A 14,059-nucleotide genomic window follows, 5' to 3' on the forward strand; every position below is an offset into this window, starting at 1 on the left:
TCTCTCTCTCTCTCTCCTTCCTCTCTTTCCACTACTGCCCCCTCTCACCCTCTCAATTAAGGAAACTGGGTCCCCAAATTTGAGTCAAAGCATGAAGCTTTCGCCAGCCAGTGCAGCATTCAAGCATGCATGTTCTGTAAGTTCTTCTATAATGGCAGTTTTCTCTTGAGTTTGCTATGGGTAGAGGTGAAAGAGCAGTCTAGGCAGCTGGGCTAGTTTTGTACATGGTGGATGAATGGCATCTCTACTGAGTCAAATAGACATGGTTCTCTAGGTTTGAGCACAGTCACACTGACATGTGAGAAGAGAGTTAAAGGTCTTTTGCAGACGACCTTAACTGTAGACACATGTTGACTGGATAAGCACTGTGTTGACCTTAACCATAGACACATGTAGACTGTATAGGCACTGTGTGAGTACTAGGTGGTTTGGGATGGTAAATCAGAGCAGTGATGTTCAGCTTTACTCAGAGGTAATGAGCAAGAAAACCCTTCAGACCTGTAGTGCACCCAAGGGTATTGCATAACTCAGAATTTCCAGAACCCCTCTTCTGGGCAGGAAAATCAAGACTAAATGAGACTCTGTGTCAAAAGGCAAGCAAACAAACAAACAAAAAATATGTAGTGCCATTTTGAGTGTAACCCAGTTACAGTGGCCCCGATAAAGCTTTCCTAAGAGTTGCATGTTTACTCAAGGACCATTTAAAGCCAGAATTAAATCCTTTTTCTACAGTCAGAAAAGGCTGTTCTGACTGTTGGTTGCTCCTTAAACTCAAAAGAAGCCTGATGACATACTTAAGCTTAGCTCCATATGGTGATTTTGTTGTGTTTTCATATGTTGTATGCACAGATGGTTAGAAAATAAATTTCCTGCCTCCCACCTCAGCTGGTGTCCCCAGCACCTTCTGGTCTAGGAGCAGGGCGATGAAGCATCAGAAATACTCACTCATTACCTTTACAGAGCTGAGCTTAGGCTGACTAATTAGTCTCAGGCAGAAAGCCATAGCCTTGTGGAAGTACAGTAAGAAGTTGGGGCTCAGTGTCTAGCAGCTATATAAGTACTGTGTGATCACCCACAAAGGCTAAGTGCCAGGGACATTCTCAGTGAGCAAGCAATTGTGGATGCTTCCTACAGTTTGCAGTTAGTGTCTGTGATGTGCTTAGAGTACATGGTGTGACACCTAGTTCCAGATTTCCAATCTCTGTGGTATCAGGAGGTAGGCAGTGGATTTCCAGGCTTATGCTTTCAGGTGTGATTTCGGAAGAGAAGGCATGTTGGTCCAGTGCCTTGATTGGAAAGTAAGTGCCTGACTTGCCCACTAGTCAGGCTGTTCTGTGTTTCCACAGGAGGCATGCCCTTTGGGAGTAGGTGCACTGTTTTTTCATACTCTGAAGTAGTTGATTTCTATATCCACTTTGTAATAATGGTGGTTTATTACACTGGCTAAATGAAATTAAACACTGCATTTCTCATTTCTTGGAAATAGAGTGCTGAGCTCACTCCAGAGAAGCCAAGACACTGAAAATAGCTTTTCTTTGTGAAGCAGTAACCATGGTGCCTGGATCTGAAGCTGAATTGGTTTCAAATATAAAGCTTTGTTTTATGGGTGAGGGAGAGAAGCTGGCCATTCCTATCCCAACTGGCTGGCCCCTATTCTGGAGGCATGCTCCTCTCTCTGGTGAAAAGGCAGGGGACCAGATGCCTCAGTCTCTTTCCTGTCCTCCCCTCTTTGCATAGCTCACTCTTGCTTCCTGTGTAAGGACAGTGGCCCCTTGCTTGTTTCCACTGTCTTCTTAAAGTATTTAAACTTGTATGTAAGATCCCACTTTGTCTCTTTGGTAAAATAATGCAGCATAGATCAGGGTGTAGCGTGACTCTCAGCCCTGTCTGTGTCCTTTTTGCTGAATCACCTTGCCTCCAGCCCACCTGCCAACCCTGAAATGCGTAGCTACTTTTCTGGAGGACTGTACGCCAGTGCTAGCTAAGACCTCCCTTGCAGGCCGCACTCTCCTTCCAGCTCTGGTCTGACTTACAGAGTTCTGACACATATAACTATATCCCGGGCTAACAGCTCCTGGTCTGTGAGGACACAAGCCAGCCTGTCTCCCCATTGAGAACCACACATGGAAATGGTCCATCTGCTGTGACAGTAGCCAGCTTTGACTCCTACTTGGGACCTCACATGGAGATGTTCCATCTGCCATAATATCGAACCCTGACTCTCCTTTGAGAAGTCACATGGGGGTGGTCCATGTTCCACAGTAGAAGCCAGCTCTGACTCCTCTTTGAGTTGTTCTTACACAGTTCCACCCCTGCTTCCTATTAAGCTGTGGTTCTCAGGCTGTGGGACCAGCTGTCTAGCTGCTCTTTTGTTGTGACTGTTTGATGTTGTGATTCAGTAAGTTTAGTTAGTGTTACTTACCAACAACTACTACCAGTGAGGAAACTCATTCTCTATTTCTGTCTTTTTGTCTCTGTCTCTGCTACCCACCCCCAGCAAACACTGACCGATCTTGGGTGGTGGTATTTTATGAGTCCTCCCTCTTACTGTGGCTAGATTTGAGGCATAGGAAACCTAGGTGGAGTTGGAGGGCAGGTAAGTGGATATGCCGTGGAATTTCCCCCTGGCACCTGCTCCATCCCCTGCTCAGCTCCTTGTGGCTCCATATGATAAGCATTTATACTCCTGCCCTCACATCAGCCTTGGACCCTGCCCACTGCTGCCTTTGTCTCCTGGGCTCTAGGTGGCCATGGTGTCTCTGTCAGGTCTGAGCTAGTGAGGATGTCCTGCTCTTTTGAATTTTGGTGTGGCTTCCCTGCCACCGTAGCTTCTCACCCAAACTTACATACTAGAGTATTTGTTGTGAAAACTAGATAGAGATTGTGGTTTTTCAGATTTTGAAGTGTTCTGATTTCTAATTTAAGCAACTGGTACTTCTTGATTCAGCCTCTGAATATTTTTACATTTATTATCTTAAAATTATCATTTTTATCTTCTGCTACCTTCCATGATGTCACATTCCTACAATGTTCCAAAATTGACATGATGGATATTTAAAAGTATATCTTAAGTAGATGTATAAAAATAGGTCAAATATCTGGAAAAATGAAGCCGTAGGAAGCATTCACATCCAAGAAGAGGTTATCTTAGAAAATAAAACGAGGTTAGTTTAGGAAATCAAGAATGCTCAGGGTGTGCCATATATTCCTTTGTTTCAAGAACGGGCCTTCTTATGTTGCTCAGGTTGGCCTCCAACTCTCAGTACTTCTGTAGCTCCCTGAGTAGCTGGAGTCATGGGTGTGGACCTCCAGACCTAGCTGGGCCCTGGTATGTAAGTGTCAGTACCCTTTTTCTTTAGGGCAGATCGCCATGTTTGTACATGTGGGCTTTAGGTATGTAACTTACCTTAACTGTGGAAGTTCAGTGATATAAGGAAAGCCAAGTCACTTAAAAACTAGACAGCAGAGTGTAAAGTTCTTTAAGTGAATGGTTTGGACAGTCTTGGCTCAGAAGTCAAGGGTAAGAAACTATAGCTGTCTTTTTTTGTTTTGCATTGTTTGGGATTCAGTCTGTAGCTTTTCACTTCTAAGTGTGCTATCTACCACACGAAGCCCAGAGATAACATCACATGCTGGATTGCGATACATGATACCTGAGTTTTATTTTTGAGGCAGGGTCTTAGTGTGTAACCCAGGATAACTTTGAACTCATGATCCTCCCACCTGAGCTTCCTGAAGGCTGGAATCACAGATGCATGCAACCCACCAGAATACAGTCCACTGCTAGGACAGAGGAATTTGGGCGTATTGCAGTGGTGCTTAAGTCTTTACTCTCTATTTCTCCTGCATTGGGAGAGAGACTTCCTACAGCAAAGGAATGTGCTCTGCATGTGGTCCCCAGGGCTTATCCAGGCACCTTTCTGGTTTAAAGAAATTTACTTGCAGGGACATTTAGTTCAGTGTTCTGATGGATGATAGCAAGACAGTGGAGTTAAAAGAAGGACCTCCCACAGGAGTTAAGACAGTTGAGTTTGTTAATTTTTGCAAAGAATCTGAAATATTAAGGAAGATTAAGATTTTTCTAACTTTATATTCATAGACAGCTTGGGTAACATGTGACCTAAGCGTATCTTCTCATGTTAATTCCATCTGAAAATTAAAATAGAAAGGAATAAGTTTGTTAACATAAATCTAAACTTCATATGTGTTGTGTGTGTATGTACATGTGTGACAATGTTTCTCTGTGTTAACTTTATCTAAAAATCAAGACAGCACCTAATAGAATGTTAATGGGCAGAAACATTGGACTGGTGCCATTGGTGGTTTTGACAAAGATACCAAGTGATGATTAAGCTCCCCTTTCTGCAGAACAGTTACACAACAGCAACTGTGTTCTTCCCAGGAAGCAACCTGGGAGAATTCAGGCAGCATGAGCAGAATTCAAGTGCAGGCCTGCTAGTATGGAAAAACTCCTGAATAACCCAGAACAAGGCTTTTTAGTTCCTGGGAAAAAAAAAGCCAACACAGGAGGACTGTGTCATCGTGGATAAAAGCAATATTCCAGAGCAGGCTATGTGCCAAGGGTGCTTGTTTAATGAGGCTTCCTGGCTCCTGGGGACAGAAACCCAGCTTAGACCAACTTCAGCAAAAAAGGAATTTGTTTTTTTGTTGTTATTGTTTGTTTGTTTTTAACAGATCCTGGTAAAAACAGGATCCGAGGAAATGTTGCAAGAGCCCAGGCACCCTGGGTACTTGGACCAGGTTCTTGAGGTTCATCTGACCTGCCTCAGCTGCAATTCTGCTTTTTCAGATGTCACTGTGAGGTTGATCCACCACTGAGAATCCTTGTGGGTCCCCATCACTACAGCAGCCAGCCTAGCTTCAGACTAGCCCAGGGAAGGCTCCAAATCCATGCTTCCTTCTCTATCAGGGAAGGGTTTTGAAACTGGCCATCCATACCAAGGCTGCGTGAAGCTTAAGAAGAAGCAGTTTCTGAGAGGAGCAGATGCTTTTAGGGAGAATGGAACACTATATAGGTCATTCATATTTCATGGGACAAAAGAGACCTCATGTCTCAACTGGGTTGGGGTATGTCTAGTCATGTTCCCAAAGCTGCATGGAATAGGTTCACTCAGCAAGTGTTAGAATGCTGTTTTTTAGAAATTTGTATTCATCATACTTAGGCAGAAATGAGCTCATAGTAGGTGGTAAGGGCAAAGAACCCATGGTAAAAACTACAAACCTCCAATATATGCTATGGCACGAGGTGATGTTTAGATCAAAAGGAATTGTAAGGGTTAAAAAAATTAAACCAAGAGCATTAAAAACAGGGACAGTTATACTTGCATCTGGATATGAGCCATCTAGGTGGACCATAAGAAACAATTAGGCTCCAAGAAACAAAGCCACTGATAACAGATTGGCTGGCTAGCTTTCATAAGACCTTTCCCCGTTGGGAGATATATTCTAGGTATTGTTGCTTATTACATATTCTTGCTTTTAACGTATTGCTTCTAATGCAGCTAATTGAAATAGCCCGAGTTGTAGTGAGGAAGGCTTATAACAAGCCAGCCCAATTTCAGGAAAGAGATCCCAAACTATAATTAAGACAAAGCAATAACCAAGAACACTGCAGCTGTTTCTTAGTAGCTGCAAGAATGAAGAGAGCTCCATTTAATGCACAGCATGTGGGACACCCAAGAGGTCAGAGATAGCAACACCAGCTGGCGACTGACCAATGGCCAGCCAGTCAAGACGAAACCTAGCACAGTCATAGATCAAAGTTAATAGTTAGCAAGACACCCAAAAAATGGGAAGGAAGTGACCCTGGCCAAAGTAATGGGCAGCTTAGCAGACAGTCATGGTCAATAAGCCCAAGTAAGAGGTGGACAGAGGGGCCCTCAACTACCCTTAACTGGGGGCAATGCATGAATATCAGATGATTGTCTCATTGGTTGTCCCAGGGGGACATGCTGTAAGTATGTTCCCCTGGTTTTGCCCATGATAACCCAGATAATTAACCATTCTCAATAAAGATTACCTCAGTTTTTTGTCCAGTCTTTGCCATTGCCTTATAAGAACCTGGCAAAGAAAATGGTTCTTCTGTCTTGGAAACTCCAGCCTCTCTCTTGAGAGTTTCTTCTCACTTTTTCTTAAGTTCTTGATTGTTCTATGATAATTTTTTTAAATTTTTTTCCTTTTTAGATTTATTTATTTTCATTATATGTGTATGAGTACACTGTAACTGTACAGATGGCCATGAGCCATCATGTGTGTGGCTGTTCTCCGTCCTGCTCACTCTGGTCCTGCTTGCCCCGGCCCTGCTCGCTCTGGCGTAATTCACTGTAGCTATCTTCAGATGCACCAGAAGAGGGCGTCCGATCTCATTACGGGTGGTTGTGAGCCACCATGTGGTTGCTGGGATCCAAACTCAGGACCTTCAGAAGAGCAGTCAGTACTCTTACCCGCTGAGCCATCTTGCCAGCCCCTCTATGATAATTCTTAATAAAGCCTACTGCCATCTTACATACTCCTGTGAGAATCTATGTCATTAATCTTCATTGGTGTGAGACAACAAACTCACCACCTCTGTCCCAGGTTGATTTTTTTTTTTTTTTGCGAACTTGAACATGCAGCATCTTACATCCTTAGGTCATGCATAACTGTGTTGTGAAAGGTCCCATCACACTCAGAAACTCTGCATCAGTAAAGGGTGCCTGTGATGTAATGTTAAATGAAAAAGGCAGGTCATAAAATATTTATGTATGACTAGTTCAATTCCCATAAAAACCACATGTTCCTATATGTGTTTGGATGAGTACTTTGCCTGCATGTATGTCTGTGCACCGTGTGCATACAGCGCCCAAAGAGGCCAGAAGAAGGCATCAGATGCCCTAGGATTGGAGTTACACAATTGTTAACTGGCCCGTGAGTTTTGGAAACCAAATCTGGGTCCTTTGGAAGAGCAGCCAGTGTTCTTAACCACTGAGTTGTCTCCAGTTCCAACTATATTGTGTTTTTAATTTAAATGACATCAAATGAAGAAAGGAGAAATCTGTTTCTGATTAACTTCAGAAGAGCTATGAATATGGGAACTTGTGGAGGGCAAAAGAGCTCCTTGTGCACACAGATAAGCACTGGAGAAGCCAGGAAAGTTAAGCACGAAGCCAGCCTTCAAAGGAAGGAGATGTTTACTCGTCTTCCTCCTGGAATGCTGAGAATGGATGTAGTTTACAACCTGGTTATCCTCTGTTATCTACTGAGCCAAGCCCACATGCCTTAGTATTGATGCTTTTCTTATCCCAGATCCTTCCCCCCTAAATCTTGAGCATTGCTTTAGGTCATAAAACCCACCCATATGAGAGATGTCACTTGTCCTTACAATACCTAAGTGACTTCTATGTTATCTTAGGTCCAGGCCAATCCTGAAACCTCAGTCATTCTCCCTAGACCTTAGATCTTGGGCAGTATCTCTGAATGAACAGAACTCATCCTTGTGAAAGAAGCCAGATGTACTTTGTAAAGAATTTCAATGTAAACATGTCTTAAGTTCTGCTATGCTCATGGAACTGAATTAATTGTTATTAAAAAGCTTTTTTTTCCTTCAGAATTCTGCTGTGCTTAAATATAGCTAAAATCAAGCAACTGGTGTCAGACTCTCAAAGTTTGGCCCAGCACCAGGTACTGAGGTTGGGCTGAATCAAGTTTCATTCTTTCCTTACCTAGATTGTTTCCCTGCCAGCTGTAAAGTCTGCAGGAACAGCCTGAACCATCCACCCACCCCCTACCCCCATCGCAGGAACTGACCTATTAGCCAGTTCTTACTTATTCTTAATTAAACTTAAATGTGGTTGGTGGCCACCACATCAGAGAGCACAGTTCTATAACTGGAAAGTTCTGGCATGAGATGGACATTTTGAAACTCTTGACATTTTATTTTTCTGAAACAAAGTCTCTCAGGCTCTTGGTGTTATTGTTAGACATGATCTCACAATGTAGACCAGACTCACCTGGAACTCATGGAGATCTGCCTGCCTCTGCTTTCAGAGTTCTGGAATTAAAGGCAAATCTGGCAAGGCAGGGTCTCTTAATCAACCCTAGATCTCCATCCAGCTTGTTCTCAGGGTTTTCTGTTACTACCTTCAGAGGTTGTGGTTAGAGGTGGGCTGCTATGTGGCATTTATCTGGGTTCTGGGGATCCAAACTCCCATTTTTTTGCTTCAGAGGCAAGCACTTTTAGTCACTGAGCCAGCTCACCTCCCAACTCCTGTTTATGAACTATAGTTTACTCTAGACACTCTGGAGTGCCTCTTCCTGAGCCAGTGATATATTTTACTCAGAGGACAGTGTTCTAGCCTTCCTCTCAGCCAACTTTTTTTCACATGTGAATTTTATAAGGCTTTATATGAAGCTTTCTGGATATCACTCAACCCTTTACTCCCACCTTACTGTCTAGTCATGAAGTGGTCTCAGATGTTGCGGGATGAGATAGAGGTTCTGCATCTGTACTTGGAACATGCTCTTTAAAGAATTTGTAGGGCACAGTTGCTCTATCATTTTCTTTGAAAAATTCCTTCAGACCAGTCTCCTGAATCCCTATTAACAGGGTTCTATTAAAAATGAAAGATGATGATAGGCAAAGGAAGGAGGAATCATGACAAAAGTCTGTCCTGGAACTTAGGTACCATGTGAAGAGGGGAGCCTGTGAAAGTCAGTCAGGGGGAGGAAGGTAGCAAAAGAAAAACTGTTCCTTCCCAGTAAAGCACAGCTCCTCTCATAAACCCATTTTTATTTTTTTCTCTCTAATTTTCACTCTGTTCTGTTATACCAGGTTATCAACCCCATGGGGTGGGATGCATTTGGATTGCCTGCTGAAAATGCTGCTATAGAGAGGAATTTGCACCCAGAAAGCTGGACCCAAAGGTAAGTATTTAAGACATACTCAAGTACTTATATAGAGAGAACTCTTTTATGCACAAGAGAGAACTGAAGCAAAAAAGAACACAAAACAAACCACCACAATGCTGGCAAATTGCCAGGGTGTAAACAAACAGGATTCTGTGCACTGCTGTTTGTCAAGCTAGTCAGTCCGTTATGGGGAAGGTGGATGTGTCATAGGGCACATGTAAAGGTCAGGGGACAGTTCATGGGAGGAAGCTCTCTTCTTCCATCAAACTCAGGCTGTCAAGCTGGGTGCCAAACACCTTTACCACTGAGCCACTGCAGCTCCTGGCACTTGCCTTCTAATGCTCTGTGAGTCTGCGAAATACCAGAGCAGGTTGTGTGCTTGCTTATTTGGATGCTTGTTATTTACAAACTGTTCTTTCCTGGAGCATTTACCTGTATGAAGGAAACAAGGAGGAGAGAATTGCATTTGTTCAGTTTCAGCAGTACTTCTTGACTGCTGGACCTGAGTCTGAACCATAGTCAAACACTACATTCTGCTTTTCTCTGAAGATTAAATTTCTGTTTTCATCATTTCTGAGTAAGGAGCAACTTAGTAAGATATACAGCTACCCAAGGCTGGGTGTGGCTTTCTCATACTGCACCATGGCCCAGACTTTCTAGCCTTCTCCCTGCTGGTCAGAATCTTCTGGGACCTCATCTTACTCTTTAGATGCAGAACAGTTCCAGGCCTGTCTTTGGAACCTCCACTGCCTCCTACTCTCCTCCCCTCCTTCCTCCTTTCCCCTCTATTTCTCCTCTCCTTCCCCTCCCCTTTTCCTCCCCTTTCCTCTTTGCTCCTTTCTCCTCCCATCCCCTTATCCCCCATTTTTTTTGTGTGTAAAATGCATTTACATGAATGTGCCCGGCTGAGCATGTGTACTGGGAATCCAAAGCAGGATGCCAAGTATCTGTCCTGAAGTAGGGTCTCTCACTGAGATGAAAGCTCATCATTTCAGCTAGTCTGGCTTGTCAGTGAGCTCTCAAGACCTCCTTGGCTGTTTTGGCCTCAATGCAAGGGTTATGGCATGCCAGCCATGCCTGGATTTTCCAGGGATGGTGGGGATTTGTATTCAGGTTCTTGTGCTGTGAACCCAGCACCCTTCCACTCCTCCCCCATCCCCATCTCCTCAGCCCCATCACTACCTTTCCTTGTTTCTACGCAAAGCTGCATGGCAGCAAACTCACTGTACTCTATCCATTATAAAATTAATTCTAGATTAATGGAAGTGATCAAAAAGAAGTAAAAAAGGAAATGACAACTCTAATAAAGTATATCAAACATGGCGTAAGCTGATTTCCAGCAACAAGAATTATGAATTGGGCTGGGCAGTGGTGGTGTACACCTTTAATCCCAGCACTTGGATTTCTGAGTTCGAGGCCAGCCTGGTCTACAGAGTGAGTTCCAGAACAGCCAGGGCTATACAGAGAAACTCTGTCCAAAATATATATATATATATATATATATATTGATTAGCACACTTCTCATCCAAATTGAGAACAGTTTAGGTTCTGATAGATGGAACACTTATTTTTTTTTTAATTTCCCCAATTTATACATTAAGAGGTTTGTGTGTGTGTGTGTGTGTGTGTGTGAGAGAGAGAGAGAGAGAGAGAGAGAGAGAGAGAGAGACAGAGACAGAGACAGAGACAGAGAGACAGAGAGACATTTGCACACATGGTTCTGGGATTTACACACACTAGGCAAGAACTTCTTCCACTGAGCTCCAAACAGTGGGAGCTATCCAACACATAAGCGTTTGTTTGTGTTTTTTATTTTTTTCAATTACTTTAAAACTTGCTTGCTTGACTTAATGGTGTAGAACAGAGACATATGGAAAGGTCAGGATCACACATTCAAGAGGTTGCTTGTTAGAGCTTGAAGGAGCTGCCCCCAGGACCAAGACCAAAGTGGCATCTAGTAGATGAGCAAGTCCAGCTTATGGGTGTCTGCTAGCATACTGATTTTACTAATTCTTAGGGATTGATTTTTTTTTTCTTCCTTGCCAGGAAAAAGCAACAGTTAAACTTCCTTAACTGAACTAGACTTTTTAAGTTTTCTAAAACATTCTTAAAATGTAGTTCATCTGTGGCCCTGATCCCTCTCAAAATCAAACTTGCTTCCCTTTGTTTCACAGCAATATTAAACACATGAGGAAACAGCTTGACCGCCTCGGCCTGTGCTTCAGCTGGGACAGGGTGAGTCAGCTTTTCTTCCTGGGGCTCTGTCCAGGGAAGGGCCCGATTGAGTGAGGCCTTCCTCCAGTTTGGGTTGGGAGAAGGAAAGGAAAGTGACAGATCTCTGGAAAGAAGGCTTGGACACAAAACAATCCAGAGTGGGTATTTCGCCTGTATACAGATAATTTTCTATGGGATTAAGTTAAGAGAGCTAACTTCTTAGTTGACTTCATAATGGGTTGGGCTGTGTGTGTGGCAAAGTCTTTGCACAAGGATTTCTGGCAAACAGCAGCCGTTTAAAAGGATTATTGAAGTAAACATAAAGTGATTAAATATTAACCTGCTGGTCCTTGGGTGATGAACTGGCCATTTGTTTACATTTTGTTCTGAATTCAGAATTGGTATGCAGAATACATACATTGGTATGTATTCTGGCACATACAGTCTTTGGTGTGTAGATCTTTCAAGAAGTCACACACCAAATTCCAGACTCAGGAGGGTTACAGATGAGTACCTGGGGGTTAGGCCAACTGCAAAAGGAGACCTTCAGAGGTCCAGCCCAGGCCTTGGAGGAATAGGCTCCTGAGTAAGGGAGACTACTGTTTGCCCTTCAATAAAAGGTCTCTTTCATGCCATGATCCCTCTTAGTACCCACTCACTCAAGAAACAGGGTGGGGTTTTGCCGAAGCGCTGGGAAAAATTCAAAATCAAGTTCCTTCCTTCCTCAGTAACCTCTGAAATGAAGTGAGTGCAGTGAAGAAAAAGGCAGTGCAGTTAAAAAGGCCTTGGCTTTTGGTTTTGGTTTTCTTTTCCTGCTCCAGATTGTGTTGCCTTGAGCACCCAGTGGGGATTTGTTGGTAGAGAGTAAAATGCAAGGCTATCACAGAGCCAGCCCCTCAGGGGTGGCTTAATGGTTTTCTTAAGTGTGTGTGCATGTGTGTATAAAACCCAGGGCTCCAGCTCCAGCCCCTATGGTGGTGCATGCCTTTAATCTCAGCACTTGGGAGGCAGAGGCAGGCAGATTTCTGAGTTCAAGGCCAGCCTGGTCTACAGAGTGAGTTCTAGGACAGCCAGTTCTATACAGAGAAACCCTGTCTCGAAAAAAAGGTTTTTTCTTTTAAAAGGTGTATGGGTGTTTTCCGTGTGTGTATGTCTGTACCATGCTCTTGCCTGTTGACTATGAAGACCAGAATGTGTCAGATGCCTTGAAATTGGAATCAGAAATGGCTGTGGGTGCAGGAAATCAAACATCTGGAAGAACAGAAACTGCTCTTAACTGCTTAGTCATCACTCTAACTCCTCAAATTCAGCTTTTAAAAACAGTTGTGGGAGGCTCTTGCAAAGAATCAAGGTTAGGTTTCTAGCATCCACATAACAGCTCACAACCAGGGAGATCTGATCCTTTCTGAAGGCACCAACCTCATATGGCTTGCTTACATACATGCACACAAAGCACTGAGTACATTTAAGATAAAATAAAAAATTAAAACCATAATTATAAGTATCCTTTTTTCATGATTTCTTACATTTGACATTTTTCTTTATTCTCTAGGTATTTGAAAATCTCAATTCTAGATTGTATTCTGCTAAAACATAAAACATGTTTGTTTGTTTTTAGCAACGCATGCTAGGTATAACCACTAAAAATATAAAATAGCTTTTGCTTATAGCTCCATTTTCAGGAATTTTAGTTTTTATAATCAAGGGCACAATGAAACCACTGTTTCTGTTTAAGGGTAGAAAGGAGGGTTTATTGGGGATCAAACTGCCAAGATTATCTTTCAGGGAGGGAAGGGTGGCAGAGAGAATTGAAAAATGGCAGAAAAAGCAATTGGATTTCATGTGACAGTCAGCAGGGTAGCTTGGATTGCTCTGGCTCGAGGTCAAACAAACACTGAGTTGCTGTCCCAAGACACTGTAGTTAACTGCAGGCTGACCATGAGCAGGAGCCAGGGCAGCTGGGCTGCTGTGCTGTTCATATTGTGTGTTTGTACAGTCAAAGCTTACAGTTTGGATAAGGCTGGGTGTCTACTGAGAACATCACTGATACTTTACAGCTTGAATAAAGCTACATAGCTACTAAGAGGGCATCTATACCTTACAGCTTGATAAGGTCCAGTTGCCATTGAGTACTTTGTGGCATCCCCTTTGTCAACACAAGTATTTTTGTTTCTATTTCTCTTGCTTTCTCATGGTGTAATTTCATCGGTAAAGAATTCAGGGGTGGGGCTGGTGAGATGGCTCAGCAGGTAAGAACACCGATTGCTCTTCCGAAGGTCCTGAGTTCAAATCCCAGCAACCACATGGCAACCACATGGTGGCTCACAAACCCCCCATAATGAGATCTGACACCCTCTTCTGGTGCATCTAAAGACAGCTACAGTGTACTTATTTGTAATAATAATTTTTTTTTTAAAAAAAAAGGAGAAAATATTTAAAAAAAAAAATTCAGGGGTTGGAGCAGTGACTCAGCAGGTAAAAGTGCTTGTCATACAATCATAAGGTCTAGAGTTTCAATCCCAGCACATATATAACTCATATAACGTGTCACACACACACACACACACACACACACACACACACACACACACACACACCTGTAACCCCAGGTTAAAGTACAGACAGCAGGATAATTTTGGCTTGCTAAATTCTAGCCTAGCTGGCAGAATGTGAGTCCCAGGTTCAAAGACAGACTCTGCCTCAAAGGAATTCTCTTCCGGCCTCATATGAATGTACAAGTGTATGTTCCTGCACACATATGTATACACATACATGGGGGAAGAGAAAGGGAGGGGAGAGAGAGGATAGGAAGGAGAGAAGGGAGAGGGTAGAGAGGGTAGGAGGGAGAGAAGGGAGAGGGTAGAGAGGGTTGGAGGAAGGGAGGGAGAGAGAGAGAGAAAGAGAGAGAGAGAGAGAGAGAGAGAGAGAGAGAGAGAGA

At 43.2% G+C, this 14,059-nt stretch overlaps 1 protein-coding gene across 1 annotated transcript in view; it reads left to right on the forward strand.

Moving 5' to 3' along the window:
• Positions 1 to 14,059, forward strand: part of Lars2 (leucyl-tRNA synthetase 2, mitochondrial) — a 96,678-nt gene that overhangs the window by 18,602 nt on the left and 64,017 nt on the right. Inside the window, exons 4-5 of the mRNA XM_031345758.1 lie at positions 8,831 to 8,922; positions 11,082 to 11,142. Of these exons, the coding sequence (XP_031201618.1) occupies positions 8,831 to 8,922; positions 11,082 to 11,142 (153 nt within the window). The remainder of the gene's footprint in view (positions 1 to 8,830; positions 8,923 to 11,081; positions 11,143 to 14,059) is intronic.

Source organism: Mastomys coucha, unplaced genomic scaffold, assembly GCF_008632895.1.
Source record: "Mastomys coucha isolate ucsf_1 unplaced genomic scaffold, UCSF_Mcou_1 pScaffold23, whole genome shotgun sequence".
NCBI classification, from domain to species: domain Eukaryota; kingdom Metazoa; phylum Chordata; class Mammalia; order Rodentia; family Muridae; genus Mastomys; species Mastomys coucha.